This window comes from Lampetra planeri, chromosome 57 (genome assembly GCF_965212315.1).
Source record: "Lampetra planeri chromosome 57, kcLamPlan1.2.h2, whole genome shotgun sequence".
In the NCBI taxonomy this organism is placed as follows: domain Eukaryota; kingdom Metazoa; phylum Chordata; class Hyperoartia; order Petromyzontiformes; family Petromyzontidae; genus Lampetra; species Lampetra planeri.
The window spans coordinates 468,553-490,394 of NC_136163.1; the positions used below are offsets into that span (position 1 = coordinate 468,553).

General features: G+C 54.6%; 2 protein-coding genes across 4 annotated transcripts in view; both read left to right on the plus strand.

Annotated features, from left to right (window-relative positions):
* LOC144735849 (uncharacterized) lies at positions 1–9,035 on the plus strand. Of its 3 annotated transcripts, none has more exons than XM_078618389.1 (6): positions 1–56; positions 1,628–1,874; positions 5,066–5,307; positions 5,805–5,959; positions 7,107–7,129; positions 8,437–9,035. In XM_078618389.1, exons 2-6 carry the CDS (start codon positions 1,639–1,641, stop codon positions 8,489–8,491), a joined length of 711 nt encoding a protein of 236 aa, XP_078474515.1. In that variant the 5' UTR covers positions 1–56; positions 1,628–1,638; the 3' UTR covers positions 8,492–9,035. The 3 variants fall into 3 exon arrangements, with proteins under 3 accessions (XP_078474515.1, XP_078474516.1, XP_078474514.1); XM_078618390.1 differs by lacking the exons at positions 1–56; positions 8,437–9,035 and adding exons at positions 1,047–1,288; positions 8,241–8,430 and having other exon boundaries at positions 7,107–7,173; XM_078618388.1 differs by lacking the exon at positions 1–56 and adding an exon at positions 1,048–1,288.
* A 3,498-nt stretch (positions 9,036–12,533) lies between these two features.
* The window catches only part of LOC144735843 (uncharacterized), a 32,515-nt gene continuing 23,206 nt past the window's right edge, over positions 12,534–21,842 (plus strand). The window contains exons 1-4 of the mRNA XM_078618382.1: positions 12,534–13,221; positions 15,971–16,220; positions 20,064–20,146; positions 20,318–20,390. Of these exons, the coding sequence (XP_078474508.1) occupies positions 13,122–13,221; positions 15,971–16,220; positions 20,064–20,146; positions 20,318–20,390 (506 nt within the window). The 5' untranslated portion in view covers positions 12,534–13,121. The remainder of the gene's footprint in view (positions 13,222–15,970; positions 16,221–20,063; positions 20,147–20,317; positions 20,391–21,842) is intronic.

Sequence of the window (21,842 nt, forward strand, 5' to 3'; positions counted from 1 at the left end):
GCGGGGCGGAGGCGGAAGAGGAGAGCCGCGAGAGGCTCGACCCGATCGAGGGGAGTGTGAGAGAGGGGGGGGGGAGCGTGAGAGAGGGGGGGGGGGGAGCGTGAGAGAGGGGGGGGGGGAGCGTGAGAGAGGGGGGGGGAGCGTGAGAGAGGGGGGGGGGGAGCGTGAGAGAGGGGGGGGGAGCGTGAGAGAGGGGGGGGGGGAGCGTGAGAGAGGGGGGGGGAGCGTGAGAGAGGGGGGGGGAGCGTGAGAGAGGGGGTGGGGCGCGTGAGAGAGGGGGGGGGGAGCGTGAGAGAGGGGGGGGATCGTGAGAGAGGGGGGGGGGGAGCGTGAGAGGGGGGGGGGGGAGCGTGAGAGGGGGGGGGAGCGTGAGAGGGGGGGGGGGGGAGCGTGAGAGAGGGGGGGGAGCGTGAGAGAGGGGGGGGAGCGTGAGAGATGGGGGGGAGCGTGAGAGAGGGGGGGGGGGCGTGTGAGAGAGGGGGGGGAGCGTGAGAGGGGGGGGAGCGTGAGAGGGGGGGGGAGCGCGAGAGGGGGGGGGGAGCGCGAGAGGGGGGGGGGAGCGCGAGAGGGGGGGGGAGCGCGAGAGGGGGGGGGGGAGCGCGAGAGGGGGGGGGGAGCGCGAGAGAGGGGGGAGCGCGAGAGAGGGGGGGGGGCGTGTGAGAGAGGGGGAGGGAGCGTGTGAGAGAGGGGGGGAAGCGTGAGAGGGGGGGAGCGTGAGAGGGGGGGGGAGCGCGAGAGGGGGGGGGGGAGCGCGAGAGGGGGGGGGGAGCGCGAGAGGGGGGGGGGAGCGCGAGAGGGGGGGGCGCGAGAGGGGGGAGCGCGAGAGGGGGGGAGCGCGAGAGGGGGGGGGGGGAGCGCGAGAGGGGGGGGGGGAGCGCGAGAGGGGGGGGGGAGCGCGAGAGGGGGGGGGGGGGAGCGCGAGAGGGGGGGGGGGGAGCGCGAGAGGGGGGGGGGCGCGAGAGGGGGGGGGCGCGAGAGGGGGGGGGGGAGCGCGAGAGAGAGGGGGGGGTGAGAGGGGCTGGGAGGGAGATTGCGCAGAGGGTTGGTGAGGGGGTTGGTGAGGGGGTTGGTGAGAGGCAGCGTTGTCCGGGCCCTTGGGCAGCGCAGAGCCGAGGCCTCGCTCCCGGCCTGGGCTAGGCCTGTGGGGCTCTCACGGCGCCGATAGGGGCCCAACAGGGGTCTCTTTGAGGACTGAGAGCCGAGAGGGGCCCGGGTTGCGGAGACCCAGGACCCCGGGCGAGGTGAACCCTCAGCCTGGGAGTTGAGAGGATCCACAGTGGCCGGAGAGGTGTGAGCGAGGACTCGGGTGGAGTCGTGTTTGGGTTACTCACCACTTCACACTCACCACTTCACACTCACCACTTCACACTCACCACTTCACACTCACCACTTCACTCTCACCACTTCACTCTCACCACTTCACTCTCACCACTTCACTCTCACCACTTCACACTCACCACCTCAGACCCTACACTGCACACCCATCACCTTATACAGCAGTCTGCGGTGTAATTGCGTGAGCCATCCTGGTTAACACTGCGGGTGTAATAACCATAATATACAAGTACTGTAGACTCTCCTCCCCTCACCCCACCCACCTCCCACCCCTCACCCGTGGTGTGTGCAGCGTGAGGACCAATGGAGGATCGTAAGAGACGAAGGAGCCCCAAGTCGTCGTTCTCCGGCGGCGCTCAGCCCGGACCCCACCAGAACCCCGGCGGGGTCCCCGCGCCGACGGCGGCTGCCCGCGGCGCCGCCGCCGTCGTCACGGGCAGCAAAAGCGCCACGTTCAGCGGCGGCGGCGGCGGCAGCAGCCCGCCCGGCACCGCCAACTCCCCCCGGCAGCAGCAGCAGCAGCCCGCCAAGCCCAAGGGGTGAGTGGGGGGCGCTGGCCGACCCTGGCTACCCGCACAATGTCGACACACTCACACACTCGCTATACACACACACTATACACACACACTACACACACACTCACTCGCTATATACACTACACACACACTATACACACACACACTATACACACACACTACACACACTCGCTATACACACACACTACACACACACACTACACACACACTAAACACACACACCACACACTATACACACACTACACACACTCACTATACACACACACACTCACTCGCTATACACACTACACACACACTACACACACACACTACACACACTACACACACTCACTATACACACACACACACTACACACACACTCACTCGCTATACACACACTACACACACACTAAACACACACCACACACACACACTATACACACACTATACACACACTACACACACTCACTATACACACTACACACACACTCACTCGCTATACACACTACAAACACACACTATACACACACACTACACACACTCGCTATACACACACACTCACTCGCTATACACACACACACTACACACACTACACACACACTCACTCGCTATACACACACACTACACACACTACACACACTCTCACTCGCTATACACACACACACTACACACACTACACACACATACTCACTCGCTATACACACACACATTACACACACTGCACACACTACACACACATACTCACTCGCTATACACACACACACTGCACACACACTCACTCGCTATACACACTACACACACTCGCTATACATGCACACACACTCACTATACACACTACACACACTATACACACTACACACACTACACACACTCGCTATACACACTACACTCACTATATACTACACACACACTATACACACTGAACACACTCGCTATACACACTACACACACACTATATACACACACACACTATACACACACTCACTCGCTATACACACTACACACACTCGCTATACACACACACTATACACACACACTATACACACACACTACACACACTACACACAATCACTCGCTATACATACACACACTACACACACACTATACACACACACTATACACTACACACACACTATACACACTACTCACTCACTATAAACACACTACACACACTCACTTTACACACTACACACACACTACACACTATACACACTGCACACACTCACTATACACACTACACACACTCAATATACACATTGCACACACTCACTATACACACTATACACACTACACACACTATACACAAACTATATACACACGATACACACACACACTATACACACACTCACTATACACACAATCACTTTCCACACACTATATACACACACTATACACACTATATACAAAGACACTTTACACACTATACACACACTCACTCACTATACACACTACACACACACTTGCTATACACACACTATACACACACTATACACACTGCACACACTATATACACATACACACACTACACACACTACACACACTACACACACTCGCTATACACACTACACTCACTATACACTACACACACACTATACACACTGAAAACACTCACTATACACACTACACACACTACACACACACTACACACACACTATACACACACTATACACACACACTATATACTACACACACACACTATACACACTACACACTACACTCACTCACTCACTATAAACACACTACACACACTCACTATACACTATACACACACTACACACACTATACACAAACTATATACACACGATACACACACTATACACACACTCACTATACACACACTCACTTTCCACACACTATATACACACACTATTCACACTCTATACAAAGACACTTTACACACTACACACACACTCACTCACTATACACACTACACACACACTCGCTATACACACTACACACTATACACACTCACTCACTATACACACTACACACTCACTACACACACACTATACACACTATACACACACTCGCTATACACACTACACACACTATACACACACTCGCTACACACACTACACACACTAACTACACACACACTATACACACTACACACACTATACACACACTCGCTATACACACTATACACACACTCACTATACTCACTCACTATAAACACACTACACACACACTCACTATACACACTACACACTATATACTCACAATACACACTATACACACTATACACACACTCGCTACACACACTACAGACTATAAACATACTATAAACACACTGTACACACACTACACACACTACACACACACTATACACACTACACACACTATATACTCACAATACACACACTATACACACTCACTATACACACTACACACACACTACATACTATAACACACTGTACACACACTATACACACACACTATACACACTACACACACACTACACACTATATACTCACAATACACACACTATACACACACTGCACACACTCACTATACACACACACTATAAACACACACACTATACACACACACACGCTATACACAAACTATACACACACACTATACACACACTCACTATACACACTATACACACTGCACACACTCACTATGCACACAATACACACTGCATACACTCACTATACACACTATACACACTACACACACATACACAAACTATATACACACGATACACACACACACTATACACACACTCACTATACACACACTCACTTTCCACACCTAAAACCTGATTCCCACCACCATCCATCCCAGAAGAATTCCCTCATCAAAACGCTACACCATAGAGTTAAATGTATCTCCGACCATGAACACCTGGCCAGTGATCTCAAACACGTACACCAGGCTCTCAAGGCGAATAGATACTCTGACTGGCGCCCCAACGCCCCTAGTGGACGAACCGCGCCTGCTATATACACACTAATCATACATTATACACACTCCACAAATACACTACACACTCCAAACACACTATACACACCCTCTATTTACAGACTCGATTCACACACACTATACACACACGCCACACACACACACTATGCACACACTATTTGCGCATCGTGTACACACCGCCAAGCCTAAGGGGTGACGCACACCTCACACACCTGTCCCATCCCCCTTAGCCATACCACGAGCTTACCGTAACTCCCCCGTGTCTGCGTGCCCATCGCCATCTCTAGCAGAGCGACCAAGCCCCGCACCTCCGCCGCCACAGGCCACCACCGCGCCAGCGCCCCCATGCCTGCTGCCGCCACGGCCGGCGCCGTGGCCCCCGGCGCGCCACCCAAGGGGCCGGTGGCAGCCGTGGCTGGACCCACGCAGCAGCACTCGTTCCTGACGGACGTGTCGGAGGTGCGGGAGATGGAGCGCGGCCTCGTTAACCTCCTCAACGACTTCCACTGCGGCAAGCTGCAGGCCTTCGGTACGGAGTGGGTGGGAGTGGGTGGGGCAGGGGGGGGTCGTTCTCTTCGCTGGGAAACTGAGCAAACCGGCCACTGGTTTACAGGCCTCTTAGGAGCCCAAGTTGACCCAAGTCTGATTCCCGCTTACGGCCACCGTCGGTGACGATTATTTGAACCCGGTACCTGGTGCGGTGTCAAAAAACATCAGCACTGAGGAGACAAAGGTGGCTGGGAATGATGCTGGCCATACCTTTTTCTCGTGCTCTGTGTCATCCTTTATAGGCGCAATATCCTTTCTTTGTTGATTTTATTGCTTTTCCGTCATGCACAGCGTCGTGAGATGTAGTTTTGCATGAACGACGCTGTATAAATATTAATTACTATGATATTAAGTCGCTTATCGTGCGCATGCAGCACTCTGGAGACGTGAAGGAGAGCAGCTCCATCAATGACGGGAATCATCGTCAAAGACTGTCCGGCGGGGCGGCTCGCTCTCTCTGTGTTTGCGAGCGAGCAGGGAGCGAGTGCTCGTTCGAGCAGATGGAGCACGTGCGCGAGCTGCAGGAGAGGCTGGCGCGCCTCCACTTTGACCTGGACGTGGAGAGCGAGGCGATGGCAGAGGAGGCGCGCAAGGGGGCGGCCAGCCGCAACCTCGAGCAGCTGCTGTCCAACGTGAGTCGGGGGGCCGTGCGTGAGTCGGGGGGGCGGCCCCAGGCCGAGGGGTTGTGACCTCGGAGTCGGGGGGGGGGGGTGGTGACGGTGGGCGGTAACATGGCTGAGCGGTAGCGTGTTATTATTCACTGCAGATCTGCGGTGGGGCACCACCGGATAGAGTTCAAGGCAAAGCAGCAGTCAGGGTGACGGATGATCCAGCACTCGCTGATTCACTCGGGTCACTGCACTCACTCACCGGTGGTCCGCCTCCTTGTCACTCTTCTGTCTCCACTACTACCACCACCACCATGGTTACTGTTCCCGTGAAGTTCACCCGTGTTGAGGACTCGTTCTGACAGACACTCTGACTGTTCCATCTCATCCATCGCCATACTGTGTTCAACCACCACCACACACCACTCATTCACCCATCCATTCACCCACCCACTCACTGACCACACTGCAGGTCACAACAACACTCCACTCACCCATCCATTCACCCAACCCACCCACTCACTAACTCACTCACCCACCCACTCACTTACTCACTCACCCACCCACTCACTTACCCACCCACCCACTCACCCACTCACTCACCCACTCACCCACCCACTCACCCACTCACCCACTCACCCACCCACCCACTCACCCACTCACCCACCCACTCACCCACTCACCCACCCACCCGCCCACTCACTCACTCACCCACCCACCCACCCACTCACCCACCCACCCACTCACCCACCCACTCACTGACCACATTGCAGGTCACAACAACACTCCACTCACTCACCCATCCATTCACTCACCCACTCACTCACTCACCCATCCACTCACTGACTCACCCACCCACTCACTGACCACACAGCAGGTCACCTCATTCGTCTTTCTGATTCTTCCCTTGCACTGCTCCACTCGGGAATTTCCTCCTCCAGTCGTCATCATCTTATTTTCTTCCCCATAACTGACGTTCAATTCAAGAAACGTGTTACATACTTATCGAATAAAACTTTTATGGTGCTGTTTGTTACTAACCGCTTGACGTTTTGGCCCTTTGGGCCCTGAGTTCAGCAACTGACACCCAGGTCTTGCCTACCCTAACCGAGCTCTCATGTTGGTTTTTAAACAAAGTCCGTCTGTGTCTCTGTCCGTCTGTGTCTTCCAGCTGGAGGAGCTCAGCTCTTCAATGTATCCTCATCTAAACTAAGAACTAAACTATTTTTTTTAACCAGGTAAGGTCCAATGAGTTATATAGCTCTTTTTTCAGAAGCAACCTGGCTTTCACAAATGATAGCTCAACAAAGTGGCTTATCGCGTGGAAATGTATAGCAGCCAAATACCTTAAACACACGTTGATTCTAAATGTGGAGGGAAAAAACTAAGAACCCAGATAAAACTCCAAATATACAGCAGGCATCAGGGTCGGGATCGAACCCATGACCACCTGTATACCAGGCGATGGAGTTAACATCTAGCCACCGTGGTCCCCCGCAGTTGTCCACGCGGGGCACACTGCGCAGGAAGGGGGGTGCGCTATAGGCGTGGTTCCGCTGGTGGTAAAGTGCCCTCACCCCCGACGAGTTTATAGGTTTGGTCTGTGACGCCAGCACACGCCAGTAGCGCTGCGCCTGCCGTCCAGAGAGTCTCCAGTGGGGGGCGACTTCTCATTAGTTACAGCTTCGGCTCGGTGAGAGGTGAAGAGCGTTCTAATACAGTCTACGAAACCTCGAACACGAGCCCTCCTACCCTGACAAACTTGAGCCCACCAGCCCCGAGAACTGTCCTCTCGCACCCCCGTCACCTCCTCCTCCAGTGGCATAGCCGAGCTTGCGCAGGGCTCTCGTTAAAAAAAATACTTTTATTTCACCAGGTGAGGCCCACTGAGCCGATGTAGCTCTTTTTCAGAAGCGACCTGGCCACAAATGATCGCTCAAAAAAGTGGCTTGTCATGTGGAAATGTATAGCAGTCAAATACTCTAAACGCATGATTCTAAATGTGGAGGGAAAAACCGGAGGACCCGGAGAAAAATCCACACCACCACGGGGAGAGAGACACACAGACTCTATGTTCTTCCTGCGGTGGTTTTACACCGGCTATTTGCCGAGTTGAGCCAGAACCAAATCGTGATGATACACTACTGGCCTCACAGGAAGACATCTGAATCTGGTTCGGGGCCAGATTCAGAGGCCAGGGGAGGGGCTAACGATGCATTGTGTTTGACGTCACTCGGTACACTATGAGGGCACCGCGGTCACCTCCGCGCCGCTTGGATTCACACATCGTGTGTGTCGGCAACAGCTCAGCTCGCCTTCTGCAGTGGAAAAAGGGCCTGGCTGTCGGCTGAGCTGCGCAGTGCTGGCTCCGCTGCGCTCTCCCCACGTCACTGCTGCACTCGCCACGTCACTGCTGTTCTCCCTTCAGCGTTGGGTTTTGTGTCGTGCGTCTCACGGGCGGTGATATCATCTCTCCTTCACTCACTCCGTCGTCGTCGCAGACAGAAGCTGCACGTCAGCGACTCCCAGTCCTTGCCACGGTCGGCCAGTGCGTGAGCCCGCACGGCACAGACCGACGCAAACAAGCCCCACCCGGACTGGACTCGGACCAATCCGGACCCAGCCAAACCCAGATCGGACCCATCCCAACCTGGACCGGACCAATTCCAACGCAGACCGGACTGGACAAATACAAACCCGGACCGGACTCTTCCCAACCCGGATCGGACCCAGCCAATTCCCAGACAGGACCCAGCCAAACCCGGACCGAACCCTTTCTAACCCCGACCAGACTCATCCCAGCCTGGACCGGACCAATCACAACCTGGACTGGATCCAGCCAAACCCGGACCAGACCGGACCCAGCCGAAGCTGGGCTTGACTCACCTTACCCAGAGTAGCAGCTCGGACCTGACTCTGGGTCGTCGAACTGAGCTAAACTGGACCTGGGCCAAAACTAGGTTGGCAACCGCCAATCGGATCATTAACAGAGGTCACATAACCCTTCGGCACTTTGTGTTCTGTAGACCCAGGACCCGAGCAAACAGAGCATCCTGAGCTGGGTGAATTGTGTTATTAAACAATAAAATGTTAAACTGTGTTCTCATGAGTTGTATGCAAGCGCGTCACTCGCCACAGCTGTACCACCTTGCCAGATTTTACCTGCCGGGCCGGGAGATGGAGTCGGACTGGCGACCTCTGGATCTCAAGTCCGGCGTGACACTGACCACTCCACCGCTGTAGCAACTCTAGTTGGTCAGAGTCGGGGGCTTCATTTTAGTCGGACCAGGCTAAATCAGTCCAGTTCAGGGACCCAGATAATACTCATGTAACCAGCACACCACATCCAGTATACCCCCTAACTGGTGCCTCCTAGTCCAGTCGACCGGCGGCACGAAAACTGGTGACAAATGAAGCCCAGTTGCTGCCAGAGGTCGCAACCGGGTAACCGATACCCGTACCCTACCTGATACCCGGCTACCCGTACCCGGTTGGGTACGGGTACCCGTTTGCGACCCTGGTGCGGCCGGGTACGGGTAAGGAATCAAAACCCGTTTGCGACCTCTGGTTGCTGCTGGTTTCCGAATACCGTTAAAGATGAGCTGTTGAGCACAGGGCCCAACACGTCCAGGGGTCAACAATAAATAGCACCATTAAAGTAATCTATAAATTGAGCAAGGTTATTCTCGTCAGATCTTGGGGGCAAATGGGCGACGGTGGGAGGGAGAGTGGCAGTGACTGAGTCAGGGTGCGTGAGTGGATGGGTGAGAGACTGAAAGTGTGAATAAGTGGGTGATGGAGTGATTATGGGGGTGAGTGGATGGGTGAGAGACTGAAAGTGTGAATAAGTGGGTGATGGAGTGAGTTAGATGTGTGGGTGAGGGCGTGATTATGGGGGTGAGTGGATGGGTGAGAGACTAATTGCGAGTGTGAGGTGGGTGGATGAATTGTGACCTGCAGTGAGGTGGATGAGATTAGGCAACGTCTGGTAGCCTGAGCCCTCAACATGGGCGCACGAATCGGCGTGTAAAGTTCACGCGAACAGTCGCCATGGCACGAGCGATAGAGGAGTGATAAGGACGCGCCTGCACGAGAGACTTGCAGCTGTTGTGGGCTTGGCCAAGGCGAGTGCGTGCGGGTGTCGGTGGCGTCTCGCAGTCGCGGGATGTGACGATTGTGAGTGGACCCGAATGACACGGCGAAACAGAGCCGTGTCGTGGTGTGTGTGGGAATGTATGGAGCCGGTGGCGCAGTGGTTCGCGCGCTGTGCTACGAGCCAGTGACGATTATCTGAATCGGTCCCGGACCTCCCCTAGGTCAGCTCAGCCTTAAACACTTGTAGCTGGTGCGGTGTACAGTACAAACATCGGCACTTTGGAAACAAAGGCGGCCGGACGTGGTGCTGTTCACCCCACCCCAACGTGTGCCGTGCCGTCCTTCATAGGTGCCACTCTTTAACAGCACTTGCCCCAACAGTCTGGTCGAGGCAATACGGGAGATCTTTGTCTTTTATAAAAGTGTTGGGGTGGATTTCTCCCGACACCTACGAACGCAGTGCATTGTACTTCCTTGTGTGATGCACGGCGGCGGTGGTGGTGAGAACAAGGGGCGCGAAGTGATGGACGCTTCTCCTCCACGCCAGGGCGCCTCGTCTCAACACACGTGAAAGGGGGCACCCCCAGCGGCACCTGGCCCTGCGAGCTGGCAGTTAGTGGGGGGGGGGTCGATGATTGCTGCTGTGTGGTCTAGCCGAGGGGGCACCCCCAGCCGCGCAGCTGTCCCTGCGCGGCCCACAGGGCGACTCAGAACGTGGCCTGTGAGTGGGCACTCGTCTGCCAGTAGGGGGGGGGGGGTGCAATGATTGCTGCTGTGTGCGCGTGGGACTTGGATTCACCACGCCCGGCCGCCTTTGTCTCCCCAGTAGCGATGTTCACACACCACACCAGTTACTCGTTTAAGGCTGAGTCGACCTAGGGGAGGCCCAGGAGGGTTCAAATAATCGTCACCGGTGGTGGCCGTGAGCGAGAATCGAACTCGGATCGCCGGGTTCGTAGCGCGGCGCGCTAACCACTACACTACAACGCGTTACGCTTCAACATCCGCGGGTCACGTGGCAGATTTGACGTCACAGCTCACTTGCCGTGTAAAAAATCAATGCATTATTGAGCTCCCCCCCCCACCCCCCCTAAAAAGTGTATTTTAATAATGTTTGCATGGTGTACAGTCTGGAAAGTACCCACATGGCAAATTTCAAGGTTGTTGCATGTCGGGAAGTACGCTAAACATTTTGAACAGACACACATAATCACAACTTTGCCTTTTATATATATGGAGATATCATACCCCCTCGGCTACAGCTCCTCCACACAGTTAAACTAAGGCGACTCAATGCGTCTCCACGGTAGAGCAAAATCTACAGTGGAGCAAGCTATCTCCACGTTGGAGCAATGTCTATAGTGGAGAAACTTCTCTAAAATGGAGCAAGATGTGTCCACGGTGGAGCAAGTGTCTCCATTGTGGAGCAAGTGTCCCCACGGTGGAGCAAGTGTCACCACGGTGGAGTAAGCTGTCTCCACGGGAGAGCAAGGTGTCTCCACGGTGGAGCAAGCTGTCACCACGGTGGAGCAAGTGTCTCCATGGTGGAGTAAGCTGTCTCCACGGTGGAGCAAGTGTCCCCACGGTGGAGCAAGCTGTCTCCACGGTGGAGCAAGTGTCCCCACGGTGGAGTAAGCTGTCACCACGGTGGAGCAAGGTGTCTCCGCGGTGGAGTAAGCTGTCTCCACGGTGGAGAAAGTGTCCCCACGGTGGGGCAAGCTGTCACCGCGGTGGAGCAAGGTGTCTCCACGGTGGAGTAAGCTGTCTCCACGGTGGAGCAAGTGTCTCCACGGTTGAGTAAGCTGTCTCCACGGGAGAGCAAGGTGTCTCCACGGTGGAGCAAGTGTCCCCACGGTGGAGCAAGCTGTCACCACGGTGGAGCAAGGTGTCTCCACGGTGGAGTAAGCTGTCTACACCGGAGAGCAAGGTGTCTCCACGGTGGAGCAAGTGTCCCCACGGTGGAGCAAGCTGTCACCACGGTGGAGCAAGGTGTCTCCACGGTGGAGTAAGCTGTCTCCACGGTGGAGTAAGCTGTCTACACCGGAGAGCAAGGTGTCTCCACGGTGGAGCAAGGTGTCTCCACGGTGGAGCAAGGTGTCTCCATGGTGGAGTAAGCTGTCTCCACGGTGGAGCAAGTGTCTCCACGGGAGAGCAAGGTGTCTCCACGGTGGAGCAAGTGTCCCCACGGTGGAGCAAGCTGTCACCACGGTGGAGCAAGTGTCCCCACGGGAGAGCAAGGTGTCTCCACGGTGGAGCAAGTGTCTCCACGGGAGAGCAAGGTGTCTCCACGGTGGAGCAAGTGTCCCCATGGGAGAGCAAGCTGTCTCCACGGTGGAGCAAGCTGTCTCCACGGCGGAGTAAGCTGTCTCCACGGTGGAGCAAGGTGTCTCCACGGTGGAGCTCGGCGTCCGTAGGTGGCTCGAGGTTCAGGGCCCGTGGGACTGCCACTGTACCCGTGTGCGGTCGTCGCTCCGAACCATTTTCCGCGATGGAGCTCCGATAGCGGGTGGACCGCGCCGCGCTGGGCAACGCGCGCCGCCCTATCGCTGCCTCCAGCCGAGATCTCGCTTCCTCCTCCACGGCTCCCGCCTGCCGCCGCCCAGATTCTCCACATCCACCCAAGGGCTCTCTCTCCCTCTCTACCTCCATCCACCTCTCACCATCCACCGCCTGTTTCAACCCCTTTCCAAGCCACTCCCTCCCCCACCCGCTGCATCCACCTCTCTCCCCACTCGTCCACCACCCTCCCTCCCGCTCCTCCATCCACCCCTCTCCATCCATCCCTCCAGGACTCTCCACCTCTCTCTCCATTGACTCCCTCCGTCCAGCACTCGCATCCATCTCTACCCATTCCCATCCATCAATTCGTTTGTACCCATCTACACCCAACACTCTCTCACCAATCCACCAATCTCCAATAATTTTCTTTTTCATCGAAATACAGCTTCGTTGCCCCCCCCTCTCCCCTATCTCCGCCCCCTCCCCCCCGTGAACACAACCGGGTCTCTCCGCCGTCGTCGCCGCAGAGTCGGTCGAGAGATCGAGGAGGCGCGTGGCGGGGGGGTGTGGGGGGTGCGAGGCGGTGCTGCCGATGGACAGCGCGGGGAGCGGCGGCGCGGGGCCCCGGCGCTCGTTCCGCCGCGCGTGCTCCGCCTTCTTCAGGCGCCTCGCCTCGCGCCTGCTGCAGCCAAGTGAGCGACTCCGCGTCCCGTAGCGCACACGAACTGTGGGGTCTCTTCAGTCAGTCTGTCTCCGCCTGAGTCTGTGGGTCTCTGTGTGAGTCTGTGGGTCTCTGTGTGAGTCTGTGGGTCTCTGTGTGAGTCTGTGGGTTTTTGTGTCAGTCTGTGGGTCTCCGCGTGAGTCTGTGGGTCTCTGTGTCAGTCTGTAGGTCTCCGCGTGAGTCTGTGGGTCTCTGTGTGAGTCTGTGGGTCTCCGCGTGAGTCTGTGGGTCTTTGTGTCAGTCTGTGGGTCTCCGCGTGAGTCTGTGGGTCTCCGTGTGAATCTGTGGGTCTCTGTGTGAGTCTGTGGGTCTCTGTGTGAGTCTGTGGGTCTCTGTGTTGAGTCTGTGGGTCTGTCTCCGCCTGAGTCTGTGGGTCTCTGTGTGAGTCTGTGGGTCTCTGTGTCAGTCTGTAGGTCTCCGCGTGAGTCTGTGGGTCTCTGTGTGAGTCTGTGGGTCTCCGCGTGAGTCTGTGGGTCTGCCTTCGCCTGAGTCTGTGGGTCTCTGTGTGAGTCTGTGGGTCTCTGTGTGAGTCTGTGGGTCTGTCTCCGCCTGAGTCTCTGGGTCTCTGTCTCAGTCTGTAGGTCTCCGCGTGAGTCTGTGGGTCTCTGTGTGAGTCTGTGGGTCTCTGTGTGAGTATGTGGGTCTCTGTGTGAGTCTGTGGGTCTGTCTCCGCCTGAGTCTGTGGATCTCTATGTGAGTATGTGGGTCTCTGTGTGAGTCTGTGGGTCTCTGTGTCAGTCTGTAGGTCTCCGCGTGAGTCTGTGGGTCTCTGTGTGAGTCTGTGGGTCTCCGCCTGAGTCTGTGGGTCTCTGTGTGAGTCTGTGGGTCTGTCTCCGCCTGAGTCTGTGGGTCTCTGTGTGAGTCTGTGGGTCTATGTGTGAGTCTGTGGGTCTCTGTGCGAGCCTATGAGTCTCTATGTGAGTCTATGGGTCTCTGTGCGAGTCTATGGGTCTCTGTGTGAGTCTATGGGTCTGTGTGGGTCTATGGGTCTCTGTGTGAGTCTATGGGTCTCTGTGTAAGTCTATGGGTCTCTGTGCGAGTCTATGGGTCTCTGTGTGAGTCTATGGATTCTCTGTGTGAGTCTATGGGTCTCTGTGTGAGTCTATGGGTCTCTGTGCGAGTCTATGGGTCTCTGTGTGAGTCTATGGATTCTCTGTGTGAGTCTATGGTGCTCTGTGCGAGTCTATGGGTCTCTGTGTGAGTCTATGGGTCTCTGTGTGAGTCTATGGGTCTCTGTAAGGTTGCGAGGTGGAACGAAGCTAGTGGAGTTGGTTTAGGAGCGAAGGCGGTGGGGTTGGTTATTCCAGAACCAATGTTGGACAGAGAGAGAGAGCAGGCGGTAAGACCAGGACTAACTGACCATAGGTTTTGTGAAGGTGAACATCACCATCGTCGATGTTGAGAAACGATGATATGATTCCCCATGAGGTGAGCAACTGCAGAGATGAAAATGGTGACTAGGGGGGGTCCAATTCCACGCGTTCCTTCAGACACTTCGTGAGCGTTAATGCGTGTGTGAGGAAACTGGAGCACCCGGAAAAAACCCACGGATACGAGCGAGGGGGCAACGCTCGATCCCGTACAGAAGGGGCAGATGGAGGTTAACCCACACGTTGCTATACCGCCTTTTGCTGGCGGTAGAGCAAAGACTCACACAGAGACCCGGCTGCTCCTCGACACCACATCTGTGTGTGCGGTGATCCACCAACCCTCGCTGCTGCCCCTCCCTCCCCTCGAGCCCTGAAGGACAGGCAGCCACGTGCAGCGGAGCGACCCGGCGACAGCGCTGCTCCACTAGCGCCGCGCACAGTCACACAGTCAGTGGGAGCGACCTCTCCTCCGGTCACGGTACACACTTTGCCAAAATAAAAAAAATGACAATCGCCGATTTACTCGGTCAAAATCTGCACAGCAGTCGTCACCCCCCGCACCGCACCCCCCGCCCCCCGCCCCCGATGAGCGAAATCTTGGCAGGACCCTCCTGGAAAGGAGTCACGAGGCTCCTCCGTGGGCACTTTCCCGAGGGAATGCGCGCAGCGGGTGGATGCAGTGACCCGGGGCGTCCCGCGCGCCGCACGCGCGGCGCTGTTTGCGGACGCGGTGGCGCGCGTGTGCCGATGCGTGGCCGCCTGCCAGGTTCCCCAGGCCAGCTGTAGGAGTGGATTTGAGGCGACACATCTCTTGCGCATCTCCCTCTCGTCGAAACCAGTCGAAGCCTCCCGTGAATCACGTGACTTTCACGTGGCAACCTCCACTCTGAAGCTCTCCCGTATAAGCGTGGCAATCAATCTGTGTCCGGTGGTGGAGGGGTGAACGACGAGAGCCCCGGGATGAAAACCCCCCTGCCGCCACGTGGCTTCGCCCGCACGCGACAGCACGTGGAGCGTGGGGCTCGGGCTGGGCGCGTCACGGCTGGCAGGGACGACGGTGAATCGACGGTCGAGACTGAGAACGGAGCGGCAGCCAAAGGCTGGAATGCGTCCGAGATAGTATGGTCCATGGTGGAGATGGAGCGATGATGATGATGATGCTGAAATCAACCCTCGTGGATCTTCACACCGGAGCTCAGCGGGAGGTTGGCGGCGGCTTGGGGACGCCTTCATCCAGCCAGCAGTGGATTGAGCCGAGCCGATGATGATGATCACGACGCAGGTGATGATGGGAACGACACTGATTTGCATGATCCCCCCCCCGCCCCGACCGTTCCCTCGCGACCCCAGCCCCTCCGCCCTGGGACGACGTGAACAACCAGAGCCCTTCCCCGGGCCCCACTCCGAGGCCTTCGCCCGCGCCGCATCAGCCGCCCGCGCCGCTCCCCCGCGCCCCGCAGAGTCACATCGACGCGACACGCAGGAGGTGCGGCTCCCCGACGCAGCACCCCTGGCAGGGGCAGCAGGCCCCCCAGACCGTCCACGACAACATCCGGGTCCCCGGGCAGCACCCTCGCATCCATGAGGACAAGAACAGAGGGTGGGTCTCTATCTGTGAGCTTCTCTCTGTCTATGGGTCTCTGTGTGAGTCTGTAGGTCTCTATTTGTGTCTATGGGTCTCTGTGTAAGTCTGTAGGTCTCTGTTGTGTCTATGGGTCTCTGTGTGAGTCTGTAGGTCTCTATTTGTGTCTATGGGTCTCTGTGTGAGTCTGTTGGTCTCCATTTGTGTATATGGGTCTCTGTGTGAGTCTGTAGGTCTCTATTTGTTTCTATGGGTCTATGTCTGTGTCTATAGGTCTCTATTTTGTCTATGGGTCTCTGTGTGAGTCTGTAGGTCTCTATTGTGTCTATGGGTCTCTGTGTGAGTCTGTAGGTCTTTATTTGTGTCTATGGGTCTCTGTGTGAGTCTGTAGGTCTCTATTTGTGTCTATGGGTCTCTGTGTGAGTCTGTAGGTCTCTATTTGTGTCTATGGGTATCTGTGTGAGTCTGTTGGTCTCTATTTGTGTCTATGGGTCTCTGTGTGAGTCTGTAGGTCTCTATTTGTGTATATGGGTCTCTGTGTGAGTCTGTAGGTCTCTATTTGTGTATATGGGTCTCTGTGTGAGTCTGTAGGTCTCTATTTGTGTCTATGGGTCTCTGTGAGTCTGTTGGTCTCTATTCGTGTCTATGGGTCTCTGTGTGAGTCTGTAGGTCTCTATTTGTGTCTATGGGTCTCTGTGTGAGTCTGTAGGTCTCTATTTGTGTCTATGGGTCTCTGTGTGAGTCTGTTGTTCTCTATTGTGTCTATGGGTCTCTGTGTGAGTCTGTAGGTCTCTATTTGTGTCTATGGGTCTCTGTGTGAGTCTGTAGGTCTCTATTTGTGTCTATGGGTCTCTGTGAGTCTGTTGGTCTCTATTCGTGTCTATGGGTCTCTGTGTGAGTCTGTAGGTCTCTATTTGTGTCTATGGGTCTCTGTGTGAGTCTGTAGGTCTCTATTTGTGTCTATGGGTCTCTGTGAGTCTGTTGGTCTCTATTCGTGTCTATGGGTCTCTGTGTGAGTCTGTTGGTCTCTATTTGTGTCTATGGGTCTCTGTGTGAGTCTGTTGGTCTCTATTTGTGCCTATGGGTCTCTGTGTGAGTCTGTAGGTCTCTATTTGTGTCTATGGGTCTCTGTGTGCGTCTGTAGGTCTTTATTTGTGTCTATGGGTCTCTGTGAGTCTGTTGGTCTCTATTTGTGTCTATGGGTCACTGTGTGAGTCTGTAGGTCTTTATTTGTGTCTATGGGTCTCTGTGTGAGTCTGTAGGTCTCTTTTGTGTCTATGGGTCTCTGTGTGAGTCTGTAGGTCTCTATTTGTGTCTATGGGTCTCTGTGAGTCTGTTGGTCTCTATTTGTGTCTATGGGTCACTGTGTGAGTCTGTAGGTCTCTATTTGTGTCTATGAGTCTCTGTGTGAGTCTGTAGGTCTCTATTGTGTCTATGGGCCTCTGTGTGAGTCTGTTGGTCTCTATTTGTGTCTATGGGTCTCTGTGTGAGTCTGTTGGTCTCTATTTGTGTCTATGAGTCTCTGTGTGAGTCTGTAGGTCTCTATTGTGTCTATGGGCCTCTGTGTGAGTCTGTTGGTCTCTATTTGTGTCTATGGGTCTCTGTGTGAGTCTGTTGGTCTCTATTTGTGTCTCGGGGTCTCTGTGTGAGTCTCTCGGTCTCTATTTGTGTCTATGGGTCTCTATGCCTATGGGTATCTGTTCATGGGTCGCTATGTCTATGTACGTCTATGGCAAGGCCGTAGCCATGGAGTCAATATTGGGGGGGACCAAATCTTCCAGGGGGTCTGGGGGTCCCAACCCAGAAAAATATATAAATTTGAAAACTACTTTCCTGCCATTTCCTGCGTAAAGATCTTTAAAAAGTCACTAACACATGGGGTGGACTTTTTTTTTACAATAGTGTCTTATAGTGTATTGTATTACATTGATCTGTTTTTACTTTTTTTTTACAATAGTGTCTTATAGTGTATTGTATTACATTGATCTGTTTTTACTTTTTTTTTACAATAGTGTCTTATAGTGTATTGTATTACATTGATCTGTTTTTACTTTTTTTTTACAATAGTGTCTTATAGTGTATTGTATTACATTGATCTGTTTTTACTTTTTTCCCCATTTCTTGTTTCATTGTATGTAATGTTTGAGATTAGGGATTAATCAAGTACAACCACAATCATATAAACATAAATCTATGCATTGATTTATATGAAGACAAGTCCAGATATTGTGACCAAGGTTGAGCAAATTGTTGTTTTTATTTAAATAGCATCGCAATTATTATAACTTTTTATATTTTTAATAGCAATATATTGGGGGGGGGGGGGCATTTTGAGCATATTTAAATATTGGGGGGGGATGCGTGCCCCCCCAATATATATTATAATTACGGCCTTGGTCCATGGGTCGCTACTCAGCGTTGCTATGAGCATGTTTTTGCATTCCGGTAACCGTGGTGAGTGTTCCCATGACCTCTACTCACCGATTCACTCGCCGGCAGCCAGTCGCCTCCTGGTCAGGCTTCTATCGCTACGACTACTACTGTGGTTACGCTTCCTATGAACTTACGTGAATGGCAGCCAAATACAATGAACGCACGTTGACTCTAAATGAGGACCCAGAGAAAATCCACGCAACCACGGTGAGAGAGACACCGCAAACTCCAAATATACAGCGTCAGGGTCGGGATCGAACCCGCGGCCTCCTGCATACCAGGCGAGGTAGTTAACATCTCCCAGCCACCGTGATGATGATGAGAGAGAGAGACACGCAAACTCCAAATATACAGCGGGCGTCAGGGTCGGGATCGAACCCACGACCTCCTGCATACCAGGCGAGGTAGTTAACATCTCCCAGCCACCGTGATGATGATGAGAGAGAGAGATACGCAAACTCCAAATATACAGCGGGCGTCAGGGTCGGGATCGAACCCACGGCCTCCTGCATACCAGGCGAGGTAGTTAACATCTCCCAGCCACCGTGATGATGATGAGAGAGAGAGACACGCAAACTCCAAATATACAGCGGGCGTCAGGGTCGGGATCGAACCCACGACCTCCTGCATACCAGGCGAGGTAGTTAACATCTCCCAGCCACCGTGATGATGATGAGAGAGAGAGATACGCAAACTCCAAATATACAGCGGGCGTCAGGGTCGGGATCGAACCCACGACCTCCTGCATACCAGGCGAGGTAGTTAACATCTCCCAGCCACCGTGATGATGATGAGAGAGAGAGATACGCAAACTCCAAATATACAGCGGGCGTCAGGGTCGGGATCGAACCCACGACCTCCTGTATACCAGGCGAGGTAGTTAACATCTCCTAGCCACCGTGATGATGATGAGAGAGAGACACGCAAACTCTAAATATACAGCAGCAGGCGTCAGTGGCGTGATCGAACCCACGACCTCCTGCACACCAGGCGAGGTAGTTAACATCTCTAAGCCACCGTGATGATGATGAGAGAGAGACACGCAGACTCCAAATATACAGCAGCAGGCGTCAGGGTCGGGATTGAACCCACGACCTCCTGCGTACCAGGCGAGGTAGTTGACATCTCCGAGCCACCGTGATGATGATGAGAGAGAGATACACACAAACTCCAAATATACAGCAGCAGGCGTCAGGGGCGGGGTCGAACCCACGACCTCCTGCGTACCAGGCGAGGTAGTTGACATCTCCTAGCCACCGCGGCAGCTGCGACGCTGCCGGTGCGGGAGTCTCAGGAGGTCGCCGCTTCAATTCCCATCTCCCGGCGTGGCTGTTGGAACAGAGAGGGGGGGGGGACGAGTTCTTGTTTTTAACCTCCCCCATGGCTTTGCCTCGCGCCTGATTGCGACTCTGCTGCCCCCCCCCCCAGCGATAACGATTACATCAGAGACCCCACCCAAGGGCAGGCAGTGGGGCCCAGGGCACCCCCGGAGGGCATTCTCGTGAACACAGGTACAGCTGCCCCCCCCTCCCCTCCCTCAATCTCTCCCTCCTTCCATTAACACTCCCCCATCAGCCCTCCCTCCCCCCACTCACGCGTCCCTCTTGCCCCTCACCAATTTCATCGCCCTGACTCCTTCCCCCCCTCCCCCTGAACCTTCCCACCGACACCCCCTGGCCCAGGCTGGGCGCGGACTTGGGAGGCCGCAGTCCCACGGGGTCTGGAGCAACACGGCGCGATGGGGACAGTGGACAGGTGCAGCACGAGACACACAGACTCACACAGAGACACACAGACTCACACAGAGACACACAGACTCACACAGAGACACACAGACTCACACAGAGACACACAGACTCACACAGAGACACACAGACTCACACAGAGACACACAGACTCACACAGAGACACACAGACTCACACAGAGACACACATACTCACACAGAGACACACAGACTCACACAGAGACCCACAGACTCACACAGAGACACACAGACTCACACAGAGACCCACAGACTCACACAGAGACACACAGACTCACACAGAGACCCACAGACTCACACAGAGACACACAGACTCACACAGAGACACACAGGCTCACACAGAGACACACAGACTCACACAGAGACCCACAGACTCACACAGAGACACACAGACTCACACAGAGACCCACAGACTCACACAGAGACACACAGACTCACACAGAGACCCACAGACTCACACAGAGACACACAGACTCACACAGAGACACACAGGCTCATACAGAGACCCACAGACTCACTCAGAGACACACAGACTCACACAGAGACACACAGACTCACACAGAGACACACAGACTCACACAGAGACCCACAGACTCACACAGAGACACACAGACTCACGAAGAGACACACAGACTCACACAGAGACACACAGACTCACACAGAGACACACAGACTCACACAGAGACACACAGACTCACACAGAGACACACAGACTCACACAGAGACACACAGACTCACACAGAGACACACAGACTCACACAGAGACCCACAGACTCACACAGAGACACACAGACTCACACAGAGACACACAGACTCACACAGAGACCCACAGATTCACACAGAGACCCACAGACACACAGAGACACACAGACTCACAAAGAGACACACAGACTAACACAGAGACCCACAGACTCACACAGAGACACACAGACTCACACAGAGACCCACAGAATCACACAGAGACACACAGACTCACACAGAGACCCACAGACTCACACAGAGACACACAGACTCACACAGAGACACACAGACTCACACAGAGACACACAGGCTCACACAGAGACCCACAGACTCACACAGAGACACACAGACTCACACAGAGACCCACAGAATCACACAGAGACACACAGACTCACACAGAGACACACAGACTCACACAGAGACACACAGACTCACACAGAGACACACAGACTCACACAGAGACACACAGGTTCACACAGAGACCCACATACTCACTCAGAGACACACAGACTCACACAGAGACACACAGACTAACACAGAGACCCACAGACTCACTCAGAGACACATAGACTCACACAGAGACCCACAGAATCACACAGAGACACACAGACTCACACAGAGACCCACAGACTCACACAAAGACCCACAGGCTCACACAGAGACCCACAACCTCACACAGAGACATACAGACTCACACAGAGAC